The sequence below is a fragment of the Platalea leucorodia genome, assembly GCF_965183815.1.
Source record: "Platalea leucorodia genome assembly, chromosome: 12".
Taxonomy (NCBI): Eukaryota; Metazoa; Chordata; class Aves; order Pelecaniformes; family Threskiornithidae; genus Platalea; species Platalea leucorodia.
This window is the reverse complement of record NC_138834.1, coordinates 3,318,817-3,332,325: the sequence shown is the minus strand read 5'-3', so window position 1 is coordinate 3,332,325 and position 13,509 is coordinate 3,318,817. Positions and strand designations below refer to the sequence as shown.

The following is a 13,509-nucleotide window of genomic DNA, read 5'->3' as shown; positions in this document are numbered from 1 at the left end:
GGGGGAGCGGGGCACCGGGTGGCTGGTGTGAGAGAGGGGCGAGGGGCGGCGGAGAGGTCGCGGTGGCGCGGGCGCTCTGAGGCAGCTGAGGGAGCGCCCCCCGCCTCGGCGCCGCGCCAGGGCTGCCGCGCTGGGCGTTAGGGTCTGTTTTCCCTCTTTCCTAGAAGGTGGAGGGCGTGAAGTAAACTGCCGCCTTCCTCCCTCGGGTCCCGCAGCCCCGGTGCCGGGGTGCGGGTCGGCCCGGGGCCGTGCAGCGGCGGGCGCTGCATTGCGGGCGGTGGGAGGTTGCTGGCGGGGAGGCCGCCGGGAGCCCCGCTCGGCACCGGCGGGCTCCTGCTGCATCTTGCAGCAGAGGGGGCTGGATGCGTTGCCCTTGTACGTTCAGATAACTTTATCTTTGCGCTAAAGCCTCTTCACAGCCTGGCCGGTAGCGCTGCAGGCGTTACCACGTTTTCAAGGCGGCGTTCAAACCCCGCTTGGGTTTGTATAATGGCATAGGTGGCTGTCGTGTACTTACAGGATAAATCATTCTGCCCCTCAGACGGCAGCGCTTTATGAAACGAGAGATCTGGGAATTGCACGAGTGACGCCAGGCTCAGCCCGTTGTCACAGCTTCCATCGCCTCCAGCGTGGGACCGCGCGTGACGGCATCCGCCCCGCGCAGCCTGCACGCGGGCTGCGGCGTCGGCCGTCGCGCTGGGGAGAGCCTGCAGCGCCCGTCGACTGTCCTGCGTCGTCCTCGAAGTACAGGTGTACCCAGTCAAGGCTCAGTATGTACTGCAGGAATCCTCTCTGTCTGACTGCTGGAAATAACTGGATGAAGCTACTGGGATGATAAAGAATTCAAGTGGTTAAATTCAGTTAAAAGGTCAGTGACCATTAAGATGAACTCTCTTTGTAAAAGTTGGGCAGGAAGCAGTTCTGTGACCATCAAAATCATATCATAGCAAAATAAAGAGGATTTAAAACTGAAATCAAAGGTAAATGTGGGTAGAGCTTTGGAAGGGGTAGACCAATGCACCGTTTCATTGATAATGAGATACTTTATTAGGTTAACTTTATTTTAGTTCCAAAATAGTACTTCGCATAGAGACTCATAATTAGTTTTGATAACAGTTTAAAAAAAGTGTTTAAAATAATGCTAGTACATCTAGTATATATATTAATGATTTATGATAAAGTGTTTATGATCAAATGTAAGTCTTAAACTTTGTAATTAAAGATAATTGCTTTAATGAGATCTTCTGTAATTGTAACATTATATCTAATACCAATTATTACACGATTTAAAAACCCTCTGGAGAAAATCCTAGGAATCTTAGTGAGCGCTGCACATCTCATTTTCCATGCATTGGGCTTAAATTTGTACCCTCTGTGCCTAATTTGTTGTTTTCTTTAATTGATGTTGTTGCATGAAATTTTTCCTTTTCGGTCATTTGATACCCTGATGGAGATTGGTTGCCTAGCTATCACCTCTCTGTAGGATGTTGTTTAAAAAGATCTTCGTGTTATCAGGTTAAAGAGTGAGTAAGTACACTCTAGACTAGCATGCTGATTGATTTGCATTTTCATAGCTTTTAGGTATGCAATTGTATTGTGGTGTGGTAGAAAGTTGATTTGGCCAACTATGTAACAGTCTGTATTGCCACTTTCTTTGGTTCTTTTTGATATTCCACTATTTTAGTTACTGAAATTGCAATTTTTAAAAGTTTCTCTGCAGGTGGAATGCCTCCTGTTCCTCAAGTGGCTCAACAGATTAGCCAGGAGCAAAGCCAACAGCAAAATGGGCCAAACTTGTCAAGTTTGCGTAGTTCCTTACCTGCTCCACACAGCAGGAACCCAGCTTTTCTTCAGCAGGTACAACCAGCAGGCTGTGATAAGAAGCACGTGCTTTTGGCCCCAACTCCAGTTCCTGTACAGCAACAGGTATTAGATTTGCATATTATATTGTATGTGGCTTTGAATGGCTGGTTTTTGTGTACTGTAATTGCTGTTGTCATCTATTCTGCACCATTAAATAGTCTGTCTGAATACTGAGAAGGCAGCATCCTCAGAAACAGAGCGGTAACATCTGTCTCATTAGGAAAGTCTAGACAAGATTAATTTTTGGCACTTTACCGCTACTTTCTCTGGAAATTTTACTTCTGTGAAGAACATATCTGTTCATTTATGTCATTTGCGATGGCTATCCAACTCTCAGTTTAAATACTCTTGTGCTGGATTTTCATTGAATTGAATTAATTTCATGCTTCAAAGTAAATTTCAGACGTGTGAGGAAGGTTGCAGGTAAGTAAGTTACAAGGTGCAGCAAGAGGGAACAGCGTGCTAACCTCTCACTGTGTCCTGGCAGTGCTGTCCTTTGTGTTTTGTATTGAGACTTTGTGGATGGCAGAATTTATTACTCCAGCCTGGGGAGAAAGGAGCAAATAGTAGTAGGTTTTGCAAAAGACTTTACCAAGAACTAATAATTTGCTTCAGATAGCTGTTGTATAGCACAGCTGGGTATAAATCTTTCTTTACAATAAAACTTCGTCTTCATTTGAATTTTGAGTGGGCTGTAGATAGCTGTATCTTGCTCTTGGTTTTAATTGGTGGTGTAGATGTGCCATATGATTTTTTCTGAAGAAAGAAAAGGAATGAGAAGGAATCAGGCAGATTCTCTAGCAAAGTAGAATTTGTTCTCTTAATGAAATCCTAAAAGGAGACTTAAATAGAATCAATTATTTTAACATTTTATGCGGCATATTTAGAACAAAGCGGGGGAAATCACAATGAGAATTTGTGCTGCTTGTGCTTACTGGCCAGCAGTTGCAGGACACTTACATGTGTTAATAAAAATGCTGTAAACTAAATGTATTTGTATATGAAATTTTTAGGGAATTCTGTCCATCTGCCATTTGGCAGGGCATTTCAATTCTGTGAAAATTCTCACTGAAGCATCCCTGCTCTTCTGATGAGGTACGGAGGTACTATATTTTAGGAGGAAAAAATAAAATTCTAAAGACTCAGTACCACTGCATCCCAAATTTCTCTACTGATTTTACATAATACCGCTGCACCACAAAGTCCTTCAGAGACTTGACATAAATCTGCACAAGATGATGTGTTGTTCATTATCTTTTAATAAAGTGCAACTTCAAACAGTGTAGAATGTTTCCAAGGACGGAGTAACCATTTCCATTGGTTATTCATGTGACATTTTTCACAGCATCTCTGTCTTGTTTTTGTGTTGTGCAGTAGGAAACATAAGTTTAATTATGTTTACTTGAAGGAAAATGAGATTCTGCAGCAAATAACAGCACTGAGGAAAGAAGGTTTATGGTCTCTGAAACGTCTGCCCAAACTCCAAGAGGCCCCACGGCACAAATCACACCATGATTATCTTTTGGAAGAAATGCAGTGGATGGCAACTGATTTTGTTCAGGAAAGAAGATGGAAGATGATAACTGCCAAGAGAGTAATGTGAATTTGATATTTTCCACCATAAAAGGGGGGAAGAATAGGCAGCCTTTTCATGGTTAGGATGTGATCGCTGAGGATGTGTGAGTTTTGGTTTGCCTCTCCACTGTGTTTGTAAAGTTTGGGCAGTACTAAAGGGATTGTATTTTTTTTTTTCTTTAGAAATGTGCTTGTTAGATAGAACAGAGTGAAAACTTAAAATAATTTTATGGTTTTATTCAGCTGATTTTAAGGGTGGCTCGCCATCACGAGGATATGATGCTTCATCAGGAAACATGCAAGAAAAGAGAAGAGAAGCAACGGAGGGCTGTTGCTGCTTTTACTGCTAGAGAAATTGAACGTTTCTGGTCCAGCATTAAACAGGTAAATGTGAAACAAGAAAAAAAATCTACAGACATACTGAATAAAAACCTATTGGACCACAACAGCGAGAGTCTTACAACTGAGCTTTGCTCAGCCCACGTGGTGAATATTATCTGTTGGTAAAGATAGCTCATGTTATGGTTGCGTGAATAATTTCAGGCCTTATATGTCATGGAGAGCGCTTCACTAATCCTCGTCAGTGCAGCTGGCTTGCTGCGGGCGTTTAAGTTTTGATGTGAGTTATTCTTGGGAAGCTCTCACTTATTACGTGGATGACTTCTATTCACGGTCGGTTTTGTACACACTATTCTTTTCTTTGAGTGCTCTGCGTTGTAGCCATGTCCGATGCCTGTCTTACTGTTGAAGGAACGTTAAGTAATTCATAGCTGTATTTGAAGCTAAGTGCGTTCATGTTTGTCATTTTCTGCTGCTCTTCCCCCCGCCCCGCTATCTCTCCATTTTAGGTGGTAGATTTAAAGCTGCAAGTACAGTTAGAAGAGAGGAAGAAGAAAGTATTAAACTCACAGAACATCTCAAAAAAAGGTAATAAGAACATAGGACTTTTTTTTGCATGACTTTTTTTTTTCCTTTTGTGTACTGCTAGTATTAGTATAAGCTTACCAAAATAAATGTTTAGGAGCTAGTATTTTGATCTTAGTTTTGAGCCATAAGTATCTCCTTTCTTGAGCTCACAGACTTCCTGTGGCTTACTAAAGCTTTGATGAATGCACTGTGAAGGCCTTTTGTTGCCGAGCTCTTGTTTGTATCAGGGTTTAGTTTTATGTCCCTTGGGGGCCATGCATGAGCCTGAATTCACTAAAACTATGATGTGTGCACCTGTGTCCCACTGCAGCTTGCCCTTGTTTATGTAGTCAAGTTTGACAACCTGGATTTTACATTATTCTTATAGTGTAGAATTCTTGTGTTCTTTAGGCCCTGGCTTAGCTGTAAACGGCATCAAATCTGTTAATGAATCATTCTTCTCAGATACGGCAGTACCACCATTTTTATTGTTTTGTGCAGAAATAAGAGACTCTCTGAATAAGAACAGCCTTCAGAAGGAAGTGGTGCTTCCAGATCTTCTCACATCTACTGTAAAGAAATACCTGGCAGATTCAGCGGGCATTGCTGCTGCTGCAGAAGCGTTGTTACCCAAAGGCAGTGCTCAAATCACAACAGCAGTGAAAAGTGATACCCCGTCCTTATTATGCGGCACTCTTAGAGATTATCAGAAGACTGGACTGGAGTGGTTGGCAAAGCTGTATAAGATGAATCTCAATGGCATTCTGGCTGATGAAGCTGGACTTGGGAAAACAGTGCAAGTTGTTGCTTTTTTTGCGCACCTGGCATGTAATGAAGGTATGAAATGTTGTAGATCTTTTATTTTATAAATCTATGTTTTTAACCGTTCATTAGTGAATGTGTTTTTAGTAAGAGAAAAAAAGAATTGCTTTTAATATGTATCATTTAAAGAAATGTACCTGGAATTAATTTTATAAAAAAGGATGTGCAATTCCTTTCATTGGTAGTGCATGTGTATGTTGTTTGTATATACACAGTTGCCTTTTCTTGTAAGTCCTGAAGGGGCGTGCACTCATTTCCAGTCATACTGTCGCTTTTATCTCTATAGGTAACTGGGGTCCTATTCTTGTTGTTTCACAAAACTTCAATGTGCCGAAGTGGGAGATTGAACTGAAATGCTGGTGTCCTGCTTTGAAAAGTCTTCTGTATCTTGGGAACCCAGGAGAACTTTTTGAAAAAAGACAGGTATTGTAGAGCAGTGTTTCATCTACACATGTGCTGGGTAACGTAAGCATTACCCAGAACGAAAATATCAGCCTGAGTCACGGTTATGCCATGGTGGTTAAAAACTTCAGTATAGTGATGTCGCAACCTGGTTCTTTTCTCTTTTGTTATGTGGCATACTGGGAGAACGAAGATATTTCCTCATTTCATGAATGCTAGTTCATAAGCAGAGTTTGATATTTACCAGTAACATCTGCTTTGATGACCAGCAATATCTGGCTGCCTTCAGTACTGCCTATCAGTACTTACTGGCATGATGTCCCTTGGCACAGATAATTTTGACTAGTACCTAATCTCTGTATTGGGAAACTCACATCTTTGCTCCTGTGACTTGTACCTCATCTTAGTATTTGCAGAAGTTTTATTAAGAAAATGTGTTGAATTTAGCCATTTTTTGGATGAGAAATTGATGTGTAATCCAGAAGAAACAACAGGAAGTTTGGTGTGTTTTTTGTAGCTTAGAAGCCACATATGTGTGTTCAGGCTTCAAGACTTCCCTAAACTTATTTGCAAAATATGCTGCTGCTTTCCCCCCCCCCCCCCCCCCCCTCTAATTTTTGTATTTTCAACTTCCATAGCTAGAAGGAACTTCTTGGGTTCCTCCATTAATGCTCTTATGACATAACAACTTTTATCCCTCCTTTAGGGATGATGTGTCTTTTCCAGTTACTTTTCAATTCCTTCCGTGTTGGAGTCCTTCGTATCATCTTAGATTTACTAGCAATTTTTCACTTCTCTCTTAAGTTTGTACAATTGGGCCATAAAAATAATGTAACTTTTTCTTGCCTTGTTACCTGAGCAGAAGAAAATTAACAAAACTGCCATAGCTTTGAGCATATTTATTCCTTTAGTTCTGTGACTTTTCCTTTCATTCTTGCAATTTTGTGTCTCATGTTTCTAATTTTTTATTTGCCTTTTGAAAGTAAATATTAGGATGTTGATTCACACGTTTGACAGCTTTTGCAATCAAGTCCATAATAATTTTGATATTTCCGGGTGGAATTTACCTAAAGATTGACACATATGAATCTTAGAGATTAGAATTTATCCATTAAGGATGAATAGTATTGATAACCTGTAACAAGAAGTTTAAGTATTCTGAAACATGTCCAAATGCTTCAAGGAGCAATTTAAAAATGTATAAGGAAAGGTGGCTTTTCACTGCCAATTGTTTTTGGATGGCTAGGAAACTTGGTCTACTGTGTTTTGTAGGAAAAGTTTTTTCTTCTTTAAAAAACTAGTTTCTCTTAAGGATATTTTATATGGTGTTTCAATCATCACAACCAGAGAGTTAAACTGAGCATTCTCTTCCTTTTTGGGATTTTGAAAGCTTTGAAGAACTGCACTGGGACAATGTGCAAGATAATCTATTTTAATCCCAGAAGAGGAAACAATAATCCTTGCTGTGAAAGCCATCAAAAAAGCCTTTAGGATTTTTGTGTTTTTATGTTGCAGGAATGGACTGACCTGAACAACTTCCATGTATGTATTGCCTCCTGCGATCAATTCTTTAAAGACTATGACGCATTCGTGAAAGTACAATGGAGGTACCTAGTTTTAGATGAGAGGCAGAACGGTAATAATCTGACAGAGAAGGTCTGGGATGCAATATTCAATCTCCGGAGGTCTGAAGCATTCATTCAAATTTTTCTTTTTGCTTTTGTCTATCCGATACTTTCTGAAATAACTTCAGCACTTATAATTGCATTTTTTTTTTTAAATTTTCTTGCTATGATGTAATTTAAGTTATGAAATAGATCTTACCTTAATTGTTATCTTTGTTGTTCACAGTCATCATCGTTTACTCTTGATGGATACGCTTCTGCCTACTGCTTTAAAAGATCTGTGGGCCATTGCCTGTTTCCTGATTCCAGGGATTTCCCAGTCCTATCTGGATTTTACGAAGGTAGCATCTGTGGAGGGGAATGAAGATCGTTACCAGAGAGTTGCAGTGAGACTGCAGAGAGTACGTCTCCCTTAAGGGTAGTGTCTTAATACTAGCATCTCTTTCTCTGAGAAAATCGAATTAGGAAATTATTGTTTTGTGTTCTTTTAGGTAGTGCAGTCATTTATTTTGCGGAGGTCCAAAATTCACGTTGAGAAGCAGTTACCAAGGAAATACGAGCACGTGCTTACATGTAGTCTTTCTAATCGGCAGAAGTCCATGTATAATGACATCTTGTCTCAACCAAGGTACGTCTGTTGAGTAGTTCTTAATTGTTCGTTCATCATTAACGTTAGGAACCGTTCCAGTTACAATAAAAGAGCTTGTTTGCTAGTGTGTTATTTCTGAGTGAGTCATGGGCAAACCTAAATATTAAAACACATTGGCATAATCATAGTGCTGTGCAGGCTAATCATGTTCTACACCTAGTGGTAATTGCATTCAGCCCTTTCTTCATTCTGTGTTTGTTTATTTAGCTCTAGTTGTTTTACAAGGTGAAAAGAAGCAAAAATAAACTGTCTTTGCAGATTATGGGACAAAATATATATGGGACAAAATATTTATAACTTAGAAAATTGACCGTGTGTCACAGTTTTTGTCTAAATTTATTTCTTAAGTTATTTAGGAACTGGATATCCTAGGTTATACGTTACATTGCTTTTCTGATATGTCTAGTTTGTATTTTCCACTGAATTTGATAATTTAAAGCGGTATTTATTCAGGCATTAAAAAAAAAAAGGACTTAATATTGACAATATATATTTCATATATTATCCGATGTCATTTTCATTTGAAGTAGAGTGGCTGTTTGAGAAATTCAGGTTTATGATAATGTGAGTTTTAAAATCAGAATATATTCTATAAATTATTAAAAGTTTGTGTGAATGTAAGAGAAGCTGGAGGAATGGATGACTGCATTTTTAAACTCGTACTTTTCTAAGTTTGATAACTCGGTGTTACCAGATTTATTCAGAAAAACAATTTGAGTGTGCAGAAAGACCTAAGCTCCTAAAAAGCACTGGTTTTTAAAGGTAATTTAAATTATATTTTCATTTTAAATAACAGAACTCAAGAATGTCTTAGAAGCGGGCACTTTGTCAGTGTCCTCCATATCCTGACGCAGCTGCTAAGGGTGTGTAATCATCCTGATCTGATAAGTCCCCGGCTTCCAAGTTCTTCCTGTGTCTTAGCCAGGCTGGAGTTTACAACTGCTTCTCTAGTGCTGAAGGCATTAGGATGGGATCTTTGGAAGGTGAGTGGGGAAGTAATTCTCTTGTGCTTGACTTGATTTGACTGGGAGAGCAGGTGGCTTAGGACATAAAATTTCTTACACATAATTCAGGTTCCAATTAACTTTCAAAATCTGAATTGCTAATTCGTTTATTTTTAGAAGCAACTGCTAAGCTTATAAATAATAACCATTGACTTTATGGTAGTACTGAATTTAGTAGGTATGCTGGGAATTTGCTGTCCTTGTCAAAGAAGGTCAGACTATTTTGCAACATTTTTTGGTTTTGCTTAAAGTTCCCAATTAACCTAAACTGATGGGTCTTGGAAGCAAGGGAAAGGTGCCATTCTTGACCTGTCCTGAGGAGTAGTAAGGGCATAGTTAAGCTGCATACGGCTCTGGAGATGAGAAGCTGTCTCAGATTCCACAGTTTAGTTTTAACTATGGCCTGTTTGTCAAAGTTATACTGCAAGGGATTTAATCCGTTTTTTTTCTAGTGATCTCAGCAATACTAGGCTTAAGAAAAACTGGAAAAAACTAAAACAGTAGCATTATATGTCCTGGAAAATTCAAATAGTTACTCCTTTAAGCCTGTTGGAAAAATGATTTTGGGGCGGGGGGACAGGGTGAGTGTCAGAGGCTTGTGAAGGATGTGGGGTTAATGTATCAAGGTGGGAATGGATGAGCCTGGAGCGCCAGCTCTACAAAGACAAATGTTTTAATTACAAGCATTGAATTAACTGCAGAGCTTGTAATTTGAGGGTGCTGTCCTGTTTTTGACTTGGTAACATGAGCATAATGCTCTATTTCCATGGTGTGGGTTGCTAAAACCTTTTAAAGTAACGGCAGCTGCTCTCTGCAAAATCACATGACACTTGGTTCCTCCACGTTTTGGTTTAATGCTGGCATCAGCTGTGAGCTTTTTAATCATTCTCAGATAATGTGGTATTATTACTACTATTATTTTCTTTTACTGCAACTGAATGGTAGTAGAATGTTTCTTTATGTTGTTTGTTTTTTCTTTTTAATAACTTAAGCATGCAGACTGGTCTCTCTTTGATGTGATTGGGATGGAAAACCAAATGACTTGCTACGAAGCACAAATACTGCCAAAACTGAAGGTAACTAGGAAGCTTATTGAAGAGATCTACTGTTCTCCTTCGTCACCCAGACTTGAGCTGGTGAAGCTCAAACCAAATAGGTATGCGGTGTTCCAGTGACTGACTGATTGATTGATTGATTTAAAGTAACAGGTGGCAATGAGTAATATTTGTGAGGGCCAAGAGGGTTCATTCAGAAGCATTTATTTTTCTTGCTGTCTTTTGTTTCCAAACGGATCACTGCTTAAGACTGTATGCCAGTCTTCTGAGGGAAAGCAGACTGCTTTTTACCGCTTAATAGTTCTTTTCATTTACGAAGGCTCAGTTGTGATCTTTCCTGCCAAACTCAAGAGTTGAAGTCTGTTGTGTTTTTGATCAAACAGTGGAAGTGACTTCTGTAGTAGACTTTCCTAAGCAGAATAATTAAATCTTCTCCTTCTAGTTACTTTTAAGTCTAAGATGTGCTTGCAAACCACTTAAAGAAATCTTGTGGAGGTTGGAGGGGGGGGAGAGGAAAAAAATGTGTTCTGTTAAATTTTGACCTTTTGTTTTTGCTGTTGACTGTTGTCTCTGAAGAGTGGTTGGGAGGGTTCCTTTCTGAGTCTTGGAGCGAACGTAATTCTGCTGTAGAGCAATGTAGACTTAAACATTTTGCAATAAATTAACCTGGTAAGAGCAGAGTATGGTTACTGAAGCCCAAGACAGCTTGAGTAACATGCAGCTGTAATGGGTGACAAGGAGGATGTCCACTAGTTCTGTTAGGCAGTTCTGCCGCAAGGTAGCTTTGCCAGTTAATGAAATTTAATAATTAGAAGCAATAGCTAAAATATATACGTAAAGCAGAAAAAGAACTCATTCTTTCACCGTTCAGACATCTTTAGTTTCCCTGAAGCAGTATACACGAAACAGTTGTTGTGAAGTCAGCTTTTACAGTTGCGGTATGTTTTTTAAAACCAGACTGCCTAAAGATGCATGGAAGTAGAGATCCCCTGCTTTTGGTACTTATATTGCACTTAGCCATAGTTAAGACTTTGCTCCATTAAGAAGTTGGATCCTTATTAGCATCTTTTGGGGAGTTCTCTTGCTGTCTCCAGAGTCCAAAGATGATTAAGGAATATGGGAGATCTGTCATGCTTGTACCCCTCCACGTAATCTTTCAGAGAAGGCTGGAGCCTCGGAGCATTTGGTGTACTTGCATTTTACAGCATATTGTGTTTCTTCTGCGTGTTGAGAGAAGCAGAATCCCTCCTGCCGTATGCTGTGCAGCTGGGTCCCTCTTCTAGCTCAGATTACTGACTAAAAATAACTATTTGCTTTTTAACTTGATTTTGTATTAGGAAGAAGGGATTAACAACTTCCTCATGTATGTTTTTTTGTATGTGTAGAAAGATGATTTGTTAATTTTTAGGTTATTTACACCCGTGCAGTATGGACAGAAGCCCAAAGGTAGGACTAGAGACTTCTCAAGGTCTCCGCTGCAGCAGACAGTGGGCACAGCAACAGTTATGGCAGATCATCATGAGAAAATACAAAGACGACAACCCCTTGCCATGTTTTCAGAAAATCAGCGTAGGAGAGGTGTGTTGTACATGTAATAAACCATTGCTTTCTTGTTTGTTGTCTGCTTTTTTTAAATATTGCTTGAATTTGGGGAAGAAATGAGGTTGTACTGAATGCGTTTGTGCGTTACATATTTGAACATCAAGTTCCATTAGCAGTTTTCTAACAAGAATTCGCGCACAAAATCAAAACAAAATTCCTTATTATCTCTCCGTCTGTCTTGTATAAACAGAAGGATACTCTTGTGCAAACACTGGAAATTTTGCCGGCAGCTGTGTTGGTCTGCAGGTGTACCATCTTAATGAAACTCTCCCTTCCGACCTGCCCTGCAGGGTGTCAGGCAGCTTTTCGCACACGTCAGTCGTAACTGACTGATCAGATTTAGGCATCGTCACCGTCCCATTCTCTGGGTCTTTGCTGAGCCACTACTAAAGCTCATTATTAACTGGGTCTTTTTTATATGATACGGCCCTTTGGAACAGACCATTTTCAGAAGATTGGGTTGGTAGCGCAGTATTTCAAGCACATTCTTTTTCAGGCCATTTTTAAGTTCTCTGCATGTTGATTTCAGCTGGGTACAGTATAAGTTTTTGCATGGTTGAATGGGAAGCATTCAGTATGAAGGGAGACTGAAAATTATATATGATAATTATTCTTTTGTGATCTTAACTGTTCTAAGACCTTCTTTCATTGCTAAAAATGAATTGTGCAGGAAAAGATCTCTTATTCTGTGGTTGTTTTCCCCAAAAACGTTGCTTAAAATATACCCATGCAGACTTTTGAAGCCCTTGCGAAGTTTGTACGTTGTCAAATCAAATGAGTACCCATGTGAAATACCAGTCAAAGTGTACCTAGGAAATCATCCTTTTTTTTTAAATAAATCTACCGGGGTACTGGGGGGAAGAACATTTCACGTGTAGTTTAAGAATACACAGTATTAGAGGGAGACCTAGTCTGTTTGCAGTTAAGTGCAACCCAAGAGTTATGTCTGGAGTAAACTTGCCCTTCGTTGGAAATAGGGCACACTATATGCATGGGATAAGCATTCAAATCCTGCAGCGTGCAGTGAGGAAATTCTTATTTTTAAATCTTGTACCTTTTTTGTCTTCTCTGAATAGCCAGCAAGATAGTACTCAGCCCAATGGCTTCCACAGCTGGAGCACAAGAGACAATTGCTCAGCCAGAGAGGCCTGTAACATTACAGTTTAGAAGGAAGACATTTACTTTGTCTTACAGTCAGTTCTGTCGGCTTATTGGTAGACAGCCTCTGAAGCATCAAGGTAAGGTGCTACATGATACAATTCACGTTTTTTCTTCCCCCTCCCCCCTCTTTTTTTTTCTTTTTTCTTTTTAACTATTCAGAAATCAAAATTCTAGAAGCTACAATATCCTCATATTGTAATATCATGTATCTGTGAAATTAAATTATTTTTCTTCATTAAAATATTTTTCTTGTCTTGCTGCTTTCCTGGAAAAATGAATTTATTGATGTGACAGTGGATGACTTGAGTACTAAAACTATATCAGTATCTACACTTTTGTGTCCAACTCAGGTACTATGCTAACTCTTTATATGATAGAGTATGTACTTGATCATGAACAATGTATAGTTTATAAGATTTGTGTGTGCATATCTGTTTGCTGAAATAAGCAAAGCTTTAATATTTAAAGCATGTAGAACATTGCAATTGACTAATCTCATCCATCTGTACTAGTGGACTCTCCAATGGTAGTTTGAAATTCCCATTATATTTTTGCTAGTAGACATAGAGTAGGAAAGCAGATTTATTTTTCATTAAAATACCAAACCTAACATCTGTCCTTGTATCACAAATACTATTCTAATCGTCATCTTTTCTCCTGCTCACTTCTCTTTTCATAGCCATTTATAGAACTCTCGCATTAACTAAATTATCCTTATTTTCAACTTTCTTTTGCATAAATTGCTTTTTTGCATAAGCTTTTTCTGGTCAAAATACATTCAGAAAAGTATTTTGAATTTAAAGGGTGTCATAGAAGAAAAAAGACAACTAAAGGAACACCTGGAC

General features: G+C 39.2%; 1 protein-coding gene and 1 long non-coding RNA gene across 2 annotated transcripts; both read left to right on the top strand.

Annotated features, from left to right (window-relative positions):
* Window positions 1-1,721: 1,721 nt before the first annotated feature.
* On the top strand, window positions 1,722-3,748 carry LOC309596488. The gene is made up of 3 exons (XR_014229540.1): window positions 1,722-1,926; window positions 3,272-3,457; window positions 3,682-3,748. It is a non-coding gene; the product is annotated as an uncharacterized lncRNA (long non-coding RNA).
* Window positions 3,749-4,160: 412 nt separating this feature from the next.
* Window positions 4,161-13,483, top strand: LOC309596494 (E1A-binding protein p400-like; the record flags this gene model as incomplete). The annotated part of the gene is made up of 11 exons (XM_082324778.1): window positions 4,161-4,197; window positions 4,756-5,181; window positions 5,453-5,589; window positions 7,084-7,253; window positions 7,420-7,594; window positions 7,685-7,821; window positions 8,639-8,825; window positions 9,839-10,002; window positions 11,310-11,479; window positions 12,580-12,741; window positions 13,452-13,483. The coding sequence occupies 11 exons, from the start codon at window positions 4,161-4,163 to the stop codon at window positions 13,457-13,459; spliced, it is 1,773 nt and encodes a 590-aa protein (XP_082180904.1). The 3' UTR covers window positions 13,460-13,483.
* Between the last annotated feature and the right edge of the window lie 26 nt (window positions 13,484-13,509).